This window comes from Gracilinanus agilis, chromosome 4 (genome assembly GCF_016433145.1).
Source record: "Gracilinanus agilis isolate LMUSP501 chromosome 4, AgileGrace, whole genome shotgun sequence".
NCBI lineage: Eukaryota > Metazoa > Chordata > Mammalia > Didelphimorphia > Didelphidae > Gracilinanus > Gracilinanus agilis.
The window spans coordinates 195665773-195679413 of record NC_058133.1 but is presented as its reverse complement, the minus strand read 5'-3'; the positions used below and the strand labels follow the sequence as shown (position 1 = coordinate 195679413).

The 13641-nt window shown below is 50.1% G+C and overlaps 1 protein-coding gene across 1 annotated transcript; it reads left to right on the top strand.

Annotated features, from left to right (window-relative positions):
• Window positions 1-3155: 3155 nt before the first annotated feature.
• On the top strand, window positions 3156-13123 carry OSBPL7 (oxysterol binding protein like 7). The gene is made up of 17 exons (XM_044675112.1): window positions 3156-3241; window positions 4666-4835; window positions 5053-5178; window positions 5329-5382; window positions 5921-6034; window positions 6330-6467; window positions 6543-6651; window positions 7008-7088; window positions 7804-8108; window positions 8461-8598; window positions 9372-9435; window positions 9617-9695; window positions 10745-10889; window positions 10996-11140; window positions 11467-11593; window positions 11892-12014; window positions 12243-13123. Exons 2-17 carry the CDS (start codon window positions 4740-4742, stop codon window positions 12349-12351), a joined length of 1953 nt encoding a protein of 650 aa, XP_044531047.1. The 5' UTR covers window positions 3156-3241; window positions 4666-4739; the 3' UTR covers window positions 12352-13123.
• The last annotated feature ends 518 nt before the right edge of the window (window positions 13124-13641 follow it).

Here is a 13641-nt window from a genome sequence, read left to right as displayed (position 1 = left end):
ACTGCTAGTCATCAGTGTGTCACTCAAACCCAGGGCCTCCTAATGGCACACGCTTTGCTGTGCCCAGTCGCCTCGCTTCTAGGTGGAGGAAGGGAGGCATCGTGGGTATTCAAGAGTCATTTGCTCCTTCTACCATTGCTAGATGAAAGAGGGGATGAGAAAGGAAGAAGCGAGTGGAGGATGGAGGGTGAAGCTAAGGAGGAATACGGAGTGCTGAGGGTAAGAAGGAAACTTAGTTCTCTGCCTTTGGGGAGTCTAGAGGCACCTTCTACCCTTGTAGAAGCTCCTGATCCAAGGAGCAGAAGAGAGCATCCCCAAATAGAAATCATTACAGTGACCCCTAGACTAGGCAGAATGGGAATGGGAGAGGAGAGCAGGCGCAAACAAAGCAGCACATGATTCTAGGCCCGGAGCAATGCCCAGTTTCCCTTAGCAGTGGATGAGCACGGCCCTGCCAGCTAGTAGTAGCTGCCGGCTTCCCACAGTGCCCAGTGAAGGACCTTGTATCCCTGGCCACGCGGTCATTGTGGAAGCGGACTTAGAATGGCCCCAGGCCTCTCATATCAGGAAAGCTGTCAATCCCTCTGTCTGGAAATGACATACTAAAATCTTGTGGTCTCCCAAGAGTTGATTGTCTTTATTCAGACCTATTTTCTGCCATGGTGACACAGCAGGTACTCAGGGTGTCAGCTGGCACTGTTACTCATCTCTGCCTCCCCAGTCTCCAAACATCTGAGTAGGCTAACCTCCAGGGCAGTTCTCATCCTTTTTTGGGTCACGGCCCCCTTTGGCAGTCCAGTGAAGTTTGTGGACCCCTTCTTAGAATGCTTATAAATGCATAAAAAAATGTAGAGAATTAAATGAAAACAATTCTGTAGAAATACAATTATCAAAAAATTTTGATTTTTTTAATTCATGGTCTATTGTCGAAGGGGTAGATTGAGGGTACCCAACCTGTGTTATTTTGCAGGTTTGAGACCCCATCCCCATTCCCCCACCAAAACAGTGCAAACCTCCTAAAAGGCACCTCCATTTCCACCCTAGAAAGGCCTCTGCTTTAGCTTAAGCATTGAAATACAAATCTGAGTGGTGCCTCTTTGAACTGTTGGCTACCAGTGAATTCTACCTTTTAAACTAAAAAGAACTGTTTTAAATCCTTACCTTTGGCATTAGTATCAATTCTATGACAGAAGATTGGCAAAGGCTAGGCAATAAGGGTTAAGTGACTTGCCTAGATCACAGCTAGCAGTGTGATGAGTCAGATTTGAACCCAGGTTCTCTCAACTTCATGCCTGAGACTCCTATCCACTGTGCTACCTAGCTGCCTCTGAATTCTATCTTACTGTTGATAAAATACTTTCTTAAAAATTAGTGATGGGGGGCAGCTAGGTGTCTCAGTGGATTGAGAGCCAGGCCTAGAGATGGGAGGTCCTAGGTTCAAATCTGGCCTCAGACACTTCTAGCTGTGTGACCCTGGGCAAGTCACTTGACCCCCATTGCCTAGCCCTTACCACTCTTCTGCCTTGGAGCCAATACACAGTATTGACTCCAAGACGAAAGGTAAGGGTTTAAAGAAAAAAAATTAGTGATGCATGTAAAATCCAGTGGAATTGCTCATTGGCTTATGGGAGGGGGGGGGTGAGAGGAGGAGAGGGAAAGAACATAAATCATGTAACCATGGACAAATATTCTAAATTAACTAAATAAAAAATTTCAAATCACACCCAAAACATTTAGTGATGCACAAAAATATAGCTGCACTCTTTGCGGTGGTAAAAAGTAGGAAAAACGAGGGGGTGTCCCTGGATTGGGGAATGACTGAACAAATCCTGGTATCTGATGGTGATGGAATACTATTATAAGGAATGATCATCTGGAGGATTTCTATATAAATTGGAAAGACTTCTACCAACTGATTTGGAGTGAAATGAGCAGAATTGGGAGAACACTGTACACAGTAACTGTGGAACGATCAAATGTAATCAACTTTGCTACTAACAGCAGTGCAATGATCCAGGACATTCTGAGGGACTTACAAGAAAGAATGTACCATCCACATGGAGAGAAAGAACTGTGGGAGCAGAAATACAGAAGAAAACATATGATTTATCACTTGTTTATATGGATATATCATTTGGGATTTTGGTTTTAAAAGATTCCTCTGTGGCAAAAAGGAATAATATGGAAATAGGTATTGAGTGATAACACATGCATACGCCAGCAGGATTGCTTGTCAGCTCCAGGAAGGGGAATGGAAGAAGGGAGGAGGAGAAAATGAATCATGTAACCATGGGAAAATATTTTTAAAATTTAAAAAATATATAATAAAACTTCAACAAAAATATTAGCGATGATTGAGAGGTCAAAGGACATTGGATTCCTTTACCTCCTTCCCCCTAAGGGGAAAAACTAGGACTGGCTGGCATTTGTCCTGGGCACTTTTCTCTGGGATCAGTCCTGTAGTTGTGTTCTTCTACATGCCTTCCCCATCCACGTTATGTCTCCTCTCAGGTTTATGCAGTATCGCCCCATTTTGGACAGGTTTCAGTTTCATAGGGGGAAGCCTAGACATTCTGCTTCCTGGTTAGCTCTCACCATTAGACTGCACAGTTGCCCTGGGAGTGGCAGAGTGTGCCAGGGAGCCGTCCCAGCACCGCCCCAGAGACCCAGGTCCTGAGGCCACCTCTCTCTTCAACTGCCCATCTGACAACCAAAGCTCCAAAAAAAATCTTTGGTCCCTTTTCAGTTCTTAAATAAGAAAGGGGTGAGTACGGATGTCAAAATAGCACCAGGCACCAGCTTGGGTCAGGTTAATGCCAGATGCCAAACCGGGCCAAGGCAGCAGCAGGCTGAAGAAGCTGGTGGCCTCCTCTGCCTTGAGGCCCCTCCTTTAACCATTCCCCTCCTTTCCTGGCATTCCTGGAATCGTTCCCGATGGAGAGGGTGGTGTCCATTCACTGCCACCCCCACCTCACCTCTGGGATGCCTACCCGGCCCTGAGTCCTCCCGGGAGCCGGGGGGCAGAGCTGAGCCCCGGATGCCCAGGGCCTGGCGGGAGGGGGGATAGAGGGGGGCCGAGGAGGTGGGGAGATCCGGCTCGAGTGGAGGCTCCGACGTCTCCTTCCTTCCTGGTTCCTGCAGTAGCTGCCGCCGCTGCTCAGCTCAGAAAGGGAGACGGTGACTCAGAGGCAGTGCAGGCGAGCAGGCAGGCAAGCAGACCCGGCAGTCCATGGGCACTACGGTAAGGGGGCCACGTTGGCATCACCTGGCATTCCTAGGAGAAAGGGGTCCAGCTCTGCCTGAAAGTGGGCGGTCTCTGCCTACCTACCTAGGCATGAGGAGGAAGGGAGGGAGGGAGCTGTCCACCTTGTTCCTTATCCCACTTTCCCCTCCCCCTTGGCTCCGGGTAGGCACAGATCCCCCATTTCCCTTGACTCCGTGAGGCCAGGACCCACGTCAAGGCCAAATCCCCCCCTCCAACCCACAGGCAGAGTTTGGGGAAGTTTCCGAGGCTGGATCCCAGAGCTTCTCCCCACGGCTCAGGCTTCTGCCCAACCCTGTGCCGCTGGGGCAGCCCACATCGCTAGCACCTAGCTGGTCTCGGTTCCTCAGGTGCCTGGTGTCTCCGGCTCACCTGAGCAACAACCCTGGCTTCAGGCTAACACCTTCCCTTTCCACCTTAGCCCCTCACTCACACACACTCACACACTCACACACACTCACACACACACACACACACACACCCCATCACCACCTCCACCACCACACATGCTCATGCATTATTGATCAAGCTGTGGTGCCAGGATGGCCAGTGTGGGTGCCAAGGGCACCAGTGGGCACTGCTGCAGGACCTGGGAAGACCTTGAATTGTTCTTGTCCACCAATGGTCCCCACCTACAGCTTCCCCACCAGCTCTAGCTCCATTTCCTTTCTATCCTTATTCTTTTAGCAGATGGATAGCACCTCTATTTTTGTGTCCCGGGGACTTGGGTCCAGGAGTGTTAAGAAGGAGGAAGGGAGGGGGAGGCAATAGAAGCTCCAGGGGTGTGGAAGAACTCAGAGAATTGTTGGTGAAGAGTAGGAGGGGAACAGGTGGGCAGAGGGAGAAAGATGCATCCGCTCCGGGCCTCAGTTTCTCCACTAGGCATTATGGGGGGAAGGGCAGGGAAGAGAAGGTGGGAAGGATTTTGTACAGGAATGAGGGGAGTGAACTCCGAAGGGAAAAGTTGACCGCATATATAAGGTTCTTAATAAATGGTAGTTGACGGATTGATCTCTGGCTGTTTAGACCCCCTCTGTCTAGATCCTGCCCCCAAATTCCTCTCCATACTATTTCCTCTTCCTCCCCCGCCCCCAGGTCTCTGCCAAAGAAGAGCGTTTTCCAGAGCCCAATTGTGTGTGCCCAGGGTGTGGCTGGCCACACCTCTCGTGGCTTTCTTAGAATCAGCTTATCCACAGATCCCCAACTCCCATTCTCTAGCCCGGGGTCAGGAGTTGGCCGGGACCTGGGAAAATGGGACATAGGTGATGGGCAGGTCGAAGGTGATGCTGGATTCTAGCAATAACAGGCTGACGCTCAATCTTCCATCTCCCTAGAGGGTCTGGGACTGGCTTGAGGTGAATGAAAAAGGTGACTTATCCAAGGTGATCTTTCTCTTCCTCCAGGACAGTCTCCAGACCACTAGGTGACATTTCCCCCTCCCCTCTACTCTGACTGGACACTTCCTCATCCCTCCTGAATGGATAGCCAGGAGAGGGACCCTGGCTCCCCACGTCGGGCTGCTGCTCCCTCCCTCTCAGACAGCACCCAGCCTTCTAAGTACATCATCCAGCAGGTCCGAGGAGGGTGTGTTATTAGCAGTGGGAAGGGGTAGATGGAGACCCAGGCATGTCAATGAGGGTTTGGGGATAACTCCAAAGGGAGGGAGAAGGGGATATACAGGAGAGGCAGGAACTGGGGAGCAGGCCCCTGGGTCCCGGCTGGGGAAGAGCTGGGCTATAACAGCTTCTGAGAAGCAGGTGTCCCCAGTAAAAGACTTCCTTTGCCTCCAGGGATTGGAACTATGGGAGTTAGTAGAGGAGCCTCAGGGAAGATTGGGGACGGAGGGGACCCAGCCAGAGAGGCAAGAAGGTCATTTGCTCAAGAAGAGGAAGTGGCCCCTGAAGGGTTGGCACAAGGTAAGGGGAGGAGCTCCTCACTCACCAGCAAAAGACTTTTGTCCAAAAAAAAGAGAAGAATTTACAAAGATGAACCTATGGTTATTTTCCTTCCTGCCTCTGCCTCTCTCTCTCTCTCTGGGTCTCTGCACCTCCTGGACTGCTCCACAGAGATACTTTGTCCTCGAGGATGGAATCCTTCGATATGCAAACACTAGGCAGGATGTGAGTTGGGGCCCTTGTCAAGGAGTCAGGATGGTGGTGGTGGTGGAGGGGGGCCGGGAGAATGGTCTCCAACTCCACATTCCTTGGAGGAGAGGTTTGGAAAGGAGGTGGGAAAAGAAAGAGAATTCTTTGTCTTCTCCTGGAGATGGGATATGAGTGTGGTTTAGTAGTAACAATGGTGGTCTTGAAGAAGGAGTTAGGAAGGAGGAAGAGAGGGGGAGGCTCTAGAAGCTCCGGGAGGTGCCCCAGAACCTCTCCTCAGGCAGGTCGCTGAACTTATCATGGCCTTAGATTTCCCATCCATAAAATGAAAATAATCATACATGTCCAGCTCACCCTGGGGGATTGTTGTGGGGAGAGCACTTGGGGAAGCTTTAATTCCTCTAGAAACGTGAGTTATGGGAAAACCAGATTTCAAAGACCCTCCTTTGAAAACTTAGAGGAGGCTAGGGTCAAAGGCAGGGTGAGGGTGGTTCTGTGGGGCTGAGGTTGGACCCTAGTCCCCCCCCCCAGCTCTCCTCTTTCCTAATTCCTCCAGATTGCCAAGGGGAAACTCCATGGCTCCATTGACGTCCGATCCTCCGTCATGTCAATCAACAAGAAAGCTCAGCGAATTGACCTTGACACCGAGGATAACATTTACCACCTCAAGGTGAGATAGAAGCCAGCCTGCTGAGGCAGGAGCAGTGGGAGGGAAGAGGCAGGGCCTGGAGGAGAGGGCAATTGTCACGTACATCAACTAGTATACTGACATTCCCCTCTCGTTTGTGAATAAACAGCTGCTCAGGCACTTTGGGGAGATAAGTAACAGGGCTGCTCAGCTTCATTAAGACTGGGACTTCAAAATGGACTGATGCTTATTTATCCAGGATCTGGGTCTCAGATCAGCCCACTTTGCAGACCTAGAGGTCTTCTGTCTTTCTATCTCCCCCTCTCTTCTCCCGTAGATCAAATCCCAGGAGCTGTTCCAAAGCTGGGTGGCCCGGCTCTGTGCCCACCGAATGGCACAGCGCCCAGATATGGCCAGATGCCCAAAGCTCCCAGCGAGTAGCACCAACCGGAAGGTAAATCCTAGAGCAGAAATGGTGTTGGGGTGGAAGAGGGATGGCTGAGGCTCAGACTGCACCCATCCAGTTGGATTCTTGCTTTAATTCCTGCAGACATCCAGTGCCCACCTGGCATCTACAGACAATGTGCCTGCCCTTGGCTCTCGGGACAAGGTGTCATCCTGGCTAAAAGACAGTGAGGGGCTAGATCGGTGTTCCCATGGTGAGGGGAGCCCCTAGAATCAAAGTCTCCTTCCCTTTAAAAGCAGCACCTTCCTGAGTGCCTATCCTCACAGAAGCCCCTGTTTGATGGGGCAACCATAGGACATGCTCGAGGGGAGCCCTTCTCCAGTCACCTTTCCCCTTTATATGTAGCATTAGCATGTAATCCCCTTAAGGGAATGCCTCACTCCTTTGTATCCCCAGCATCTAGCACAGTGCCTGGTACATAGTACACACTAACTACATAGTTGTGCATTGCTTGATTGATTAAGCTGCTTGAGGGCAAGGACTGTGCCTTATGGCCTTTGTGACCCCTGACCCATACCTCAGCACTAATGTTTCCTTCCCTACATATAGGAGGCACACAGTTAATGTTTGACAATTGTGGTCATGATGGTTGGGGAAAGAGGACTCTCAAAGAGAGAAAGACAAGGTCAGGTGAACACAGTGAAGCCTGAACTTTAGTGTTGGGGGATGGAAGGGAATAGAAAGGAGGGATCTGGGGAAAACCTTGTCAATCTAGTTGGGCTTCTTGGAGGAGGCCAATAGGGATTAAAAAGGGAGAAGAAAGATCAGATGAAGAAGCTAGGTGGCAGAGTGGATAGAATACCTAGACTTGAAGTTAGGAAGAACGGAGATCATATTGTAATAGTAGTATGGCCCTGGGCAAGCCACTTAACCTCAGGTTCTTCATCTGTAAAATGGGCATAATAATAGTCCCTTCCTCCAAGAGTTGTTATAAGCATCAGATGAGATAATTGCAAAGCACTCAGCACAGTGCCTGGCACATGGTGAGCACTCTATAAATATTATTATTAGAGTTGGAGAGGAAGGTAGGGGAGAATATTACAGGCTATGAAAATAACCAGTTTCAAGGAAGAAGGGTTATATAAGGGCTAGTGACAGAGGATAAAGTCTAAGTCAGAAGCCCTAGGGGACCGAAGGGTGACTTGCTAAAAGGTTGATTGAAGGCTAAGCCAAGTAGTTCAGTTTGGGTGCCAAAATCCACACCCTGAGGGACAAGGATACTTTAGAAAGTTGATCCCTCGAGCTGTAGCAAAAGGCTCAGACCTTAAGGGAATGTGGCTGGAGAGAGAGAGCATTCTTCATTCATTCCCTTCCCTTCCCTTCCCTTCCCTTCCCTTCNAGGCAGGGTCCTGGACGTGGAGCAGGGCGCTGACGAGACTGGGTTGGGGCTGGGGGGAGCCAGGCATCTGTATTCCAGAAGGAGCTGGGGTACCCCCTCGGCGGCGCTGCCTCCCTGCAGCCAGCGGCCCCGGAACCGACGTGAGCCTGTGGAACATTCTGCGTAACAACATCGGCAAAGACCTGTCCAAAGTATCCATGCCCGTGCAGCTCAACGAGCCCCTCAACACGCTTCAGCGGCTCTGTGAGGAGCTTGAGTATAGCAACCTGCTGGACCAGGCGAGCCGCACGCCGGACCCCTGCGAGCGCATGGTACGAGCCTCGCCTCCCCCGCCGCTCCCTGGAGGGCCGGGGAGCTGCGTCCGCCCCCGCCCCCGCCCCCGCCCCCACCCCACCACTTTCCTCCTCTACCAGGAATCCTAGAACGTGTGTACTAGCACTCCTAAACCAACCCCCTCCTTTTCTAGACTAGCAAACCGAGCCTCAGAGCTGGCATCCGCGGTTTGCTTTTGCCCTACTCGGGACCTTCCCGTCCCTTCTTGTGGCTCTCAGTCTGGGAGGGGGATGGGAAGGAGGTGGTAGGAGGATCCCCTTCTCTGGCAGACACCTTGCTCGAGTAGGACCGATGGGCCTTTCAAGTCTGCTCCTCCCCTCCCCTTCTCAGTTATACATTGCAGCCTTTGCTGTCTCTGCTTATTCCTCTACCTATCATCGGGCCGGGTGCAAACCTTTCAACCCTGTTCTGGGGGAAACCTACGAGTGTGAGCGGCCAGATCGAGGCTTCCGCTTCATTAGCGAGCAGGTGTGTGGGCCGAAAGTGGGGAGGGAAAGGGGCGTGTGCCCACCCAGGAAGGTGATATCCATACATAGGTACACAATCTGCGTACATACGCCCCCAAACAGGGCATGTGTAGACACATGTCTGCAAACACACACACATGCACGCATTCATTTCTTCATTCATTCATTCAGAGGTCCTGGAATTGTGTAAGTCTTAATGAACACTGCCATGAAGCACATGTGTGCACAGGGATGTATCATTTCACTGGTGTGGGGAACACTTGTTGAGGAAATTCCTGTAGTGTACCTATGTAGACAAACATAACTTTTTTGTGCGTGGGGAGGGGAGGCTAGGAGAGGAGCCAGACCTGTTATTTCTTTAGTAATGAGGGGCACTCCCTTTCATCAATATAGATTGGAGTGTAAACAAGTGTGTGCAAATAGACATAACTGAGGGCGAGTGAATGGACCTGGGATTTCATTAGTATTAAGGGAACTCACTCCATCAGTACAGATTGAGAGAATTTTCTGGGGACACTAAGAGGTTAAATGCCTTGCTCTGTGCACAGGTCTTGATTCCAGGTGATCCTTGATTCCAAGGCTAGTCCTCTATCAATCATACTGAGTTGCTTCTCAACTAAACTTAAATCTCTATTGTTATTTTTCATGTTATAAAATAAGGGAAGTCAAGTCTGGAAAGAAGTAGAGATCAGGTGATGAGAGTGGGTGAGGAAAAGGGGTGCAGGAAGAGCCTTAAGGGCAACCCAGAAATAATCTCATTGTCTTCTGCTTCAGGTTTCCCACCATCCACCCATATCTGCTTGTCATGCAGAGTCAGATAACTTCATCTTCTGGCAAGGTGAGAGGAGGAGGGCATGTGAACGGGCAGGAGAGGCAGGGGACAGGAGAGCAGTGGTGGGATGAGAACTCTTAGGAGTGAAATGAGATTGAAGGCTGTATGGCAAAGTTCAGGCGCTCACAGAAATTTCTCTCCAATATCCCTTCTGCCTTTCTCCCAATCTCCCAATCTCCCAATCTAGATATGAAATGGAAGAACAAGTTCTGGGGGAAATCTCTGGAGATTGTGCCAGTGGGGACTGTGAATGTCAGACTTCCCCGGTGAGTGCTTCCTACCCAAATCTGTCAACCAAGATAAGACCAACTAAGCATTTTTTCAGGCTGGATTTCATGGGAGCATGGAGGAGAGGGGCAAGGCCTTTGGGGACTAGTGCAGAGAAAGGGGTGGAACCTGAGGGAACTGGAGACAGTGGAAATCCAGATGAAGATGCCTAACTTACACCAAAATGGCCAGAGTGATGCAGGGATGTCATTGCAATGACAAAAGTCCTAGAGCTGGGGGCAGCTAGGTGACTAAATGGATTGAATGCCAGTTGCAGAGATGGGAGGTCCCGGGTTCAAATCTGGTCTCAGACACATCCTAGATGTGTGACCCTACACTAAGTCACTTAACCCCAAATGCCTAGCCCTTATCACTCCTCTGCCTTAGAACTGACATTCAGTATTGATTCTAAGAAGAAGGTAAAAGTTATTTTTTAAAAATGTTTTAGACCTACTTGTCAGAAATTCTGGATTTCAGATATCCAGCTTACTAGATCTTCCTCCTTGGGCCAGTTTCTTAAGGTCTCTGGTTTCCATTTTTCTCATCTGTAAAATGGATTCATATTACTTTCATTATCTAAATCCCAGAGACATTATAAGGAAAGGGCTTTGTAGAAAATAGCTAAATAAGGTGAGCTATAATGTGAAAGGATATGAAATTCCTGTATTGGCGTTTTATTCCTTCTGGGCTCTCCGAAGATGAGCCAACAGAACATAGGTTTTGGCAAGGTTTCAAGTCCAGGCCTGTAATGAATCTAGATTTGTTGTCCAAGGACTAGCCTAGTGAGGGTCAGAGGTTCTCATCAGCAGATTGGCCACAGGGATATGAATTTGCTGTTGAGGACTGTTTGCTAAGACATTAAAAGCCTACGATCTGGGTCAGTGGATGGAGGTTGACAGGAGAGACTACACTGATGAATCCTGGACATAAGGAAGTTTCTATGTCAGTAGCTTTGGCCATTGCTTGAAGCTGGACTAGAAGGCTGGCTGTTGACTGGGACCTTATCCATCGATCCATCCCAGCTGTCTGCACACTCTTCTTCCACCAGGTTTGGGGACCACTTTGAGTGGAACAAAGTAACATCCTGTATCCATAACATCCTAAGTGGTCAGCGCTGGATTGAACATTATGGGGAGGTACTAATCCGAAACACTCAGGACAGCTCCTGCCATTGCAAGATCACCTTCTGTAAGGTAGGAGGCCTTTGCCTGAACTGCTTCCGATCCTATAAGGTCACATTGCGTCTACCCATGGGGCTGACTACCTCCTCCTTCCCTTTCCCAATACCCCCACTCCCAGGCAAAGTATTGGAGCTCCAGTGTCCATGAAGTGCAAGGAGCTGTGTTCAGTAAAAGTGGGCGAGTCATCCACAGACTCTTTGGCAAGTGGCATGAGGGCCTCTACCGGGGGCCCCCACCTGGTGGCCAGTGCATCTGGAAACCAAGTAAGAGAAGTAGCCATGCAGAATGAGATGTGGGAGGCAGGGTTCTCTGCAGCCCACTTTTTTTCATCCCTCCCAGATCAGGGCCACTTGGTTCTGGATAAGGAGAAAGTCTGCCTATTTTCCTGGGATGGATTTTTCTCCACACTTTTCTCCATCTGTGGCATTGTTCAATGGTGCCCACCACCAAAGGGCTGGAAGGGTATTGAAGGGATTGGAGAAGGTTCAGAGGGACTAATGGGGAGACATGTAGGCTTAGGTCTTTGCTCCATCTGCCATCCTTTTTCCAGCTCTAATCAACTTCTCCCCCAAACCCCTTTCACTCCCAGACTTGATGCCTCAAGACCATGAGCGAAACTTTGGCTTTACACAGTTTGCCCTGGAGTTGAATGAGTTGACAGCTGAGCTGAAGCGCTCTCTGCCTTCCACTGATACCCGGCTTCGGCCAGACCAGAGGTCAGGCATCCCTGGACAGTTTGCTTTCCCTGCTCTAAAGTGTCTGGCTGGCCAAGTGTACTGCCTGTCCAATATCCCTGTCCTGGTTTTAGGCCCCTGCTGCTCCCTTCAATGATATAGAAGGCAAATGGGGCAGGATCCCTCATGTACCTTTCCCCATACCTGCCCAGAGAAGGGAGCTTTCCCTTGGGTAGTGAACCTGCTAGGATTTCTCTGCAAGTGGTGCTGAGGGTAGACCAAGGAGGTGGGAGGAAGGGCACTTCAGTCTTGGGTTACTGATGGAGCTTTGGTCACTCAGGTATCTAGAGGAGGGGAACATTCAAGCTGCTGAATCCCAAAAACGGAGAATTGAACAGCTCCAACGAGACCGCCGCAAAGTGATGGAGGAGAACAACATCACCCACCAGGCCCGATTCTTCAGGTGCCCAAAGAAGTCCTTTTCCTCCTGGGCCTCTTCCATCTTCATGTCCTGTTGTCTTTCTCCTCCCCCCAATTCCATTCCAGATCCTCTGGGCCACCTAGACCAGGGGATACTTGTAGTTGGAGTTAGAGGGAGCTACCCAGTAGAATGGGTAGTGAAGATGTGAGAAGTAGGACCTCATGGCTGCTTCATTGAATATCCCCCATGTCTCCCCTTTTCTCCCTGCAGGAGACAGACAGATGGCAATGGAAAGGAGTGGTGGGTCACTAATAACACCTACTGGAGACTTCGGGCTGAGCCTGGCTATGGGAACCTGGATGGGGCTGTGCTTTGGTAACCTTGGCCCCAGGAGGGGGATGCAGAGACCTTTAGTGCTCCTCAAAGGCAATGTACCACTTGTCCCTCCTATTGCCTTGCAACACTATGGATGCATGGAATGGGGCAGAACTTTTATCTCCTTTCCCTGGAGACAAATGGGCCAGCCTGTGGCTCATTTCCTCTGCAGGCCCGGAGGAACTGGATCCCATCATGTGGGGTTTTTTTTTTTGAGGGGGGGGGGTCACAAGCCTGTGGTGTCTCCTCTACCCCAATCTTGTTGCACCAGCAACAGGCATGCAAGATGTGTCTTTGTCCCCTTGCCCCCATACCATCTTGCTTTCCCACACTGGCTTATGGGAGGGAGACCTCAAACTTTCCACCTGCTATTTTTTCATCCAGTGCCTTGGACATGAGGGACTCTGTGACTGTGACCTGCTCCCCCATGACCCTCTCCACCTCCTTTGCCCCACCGCCAAATCCTTCCAGATTTGGCAGAGATGGGGGTCAGTCCTTGATCTCAGCCTCTGCATTGCTGCCCTTTCCTTTGTTGTCAGCATCCCCCCACCATTTCCTCTTCCTACCCACTGCCCTCAACCATCACACTAGCTTCTCCTTTAGATCTGCTTTTGATGTCCCTGGACTCCACCACTGACAATCATGTGTTAGCTATGGGATCAATGGGAAGTGAGCATTAGATCCAAGGAATTCTAGGAGAACTGAAGCTTAGCAGCGCCTGAGAGTCAGAGGTGGGGCTGGGGTGTGTATGTGTATGAGAGAGAGAGAGAGAGAGAGAGAGAGAGAGAGAGAGAGAGAGAGAGAGAGCGCAAGCAGTGTGTGTCTGTGTTTGCATGTGGTTGAGAAAAGAGTAGAGAAGCTGCTTGCAGGCAGGCAGACTTCCTCTTGAATGATTCCTGGGATCCTGGGTCCCTCCTCCATGGTAACTATTTCTTTTCAGGCCCTCTTTGTTTTAAGGTGAATTACCATGACTTTCTGAGCTCCAATAAAGGCAGACCCAGATCTCTGTTGTCTTTTTTCAACCATTCTCCATATCCATAATTAAATCCCATGGTCTTTGGATGTAGAATCCAGCTTCATGCCCATTCTTGGTTTCTGGATACTGTGCCTATTATATAGGAAATCTCAATAGATGGGGAGACCCTTATCCCTTCGTGGCACATAATGGGACACATAGAAGACCTTGCTTCAAATCTCAGATCTGCTAACTGTTGGCCCTAGGAACTTGGGCAAATCACTTCTCCCTCTCTGGGGATGACTTTTTTTGCACCAAGACATTGTGGCAAAGGGGAAA

What these genes read in the sequence shown, in the direction of transcription:
- OSBPL7 (XM_044675112.1), top strand. Translation starts at nt 4,740, where the DNA reads ATGGATAGCCAGGAGAGGGACCCTGGCTCCCCACGTCGGGCTGCTGCT. An exon ending in TAAATCCTAGAGCAGAAATG is followed by an intron (nt 6,468 to 6,542) that starts GTGTTGGGGTGG and finishes TAATTCCTGCAG; the next exon opens with ACATCCAGTGCCCACCTGGC. An exon ending in CGGCTTCGGCCAGACCAGAG is followed by an intron (nt 11,594 to 11,891) that starts GTCAGGCATCCC and finishes TTGGTCACTCAG; the next exon opens with GTATCTAGAGGAGGGGAACA.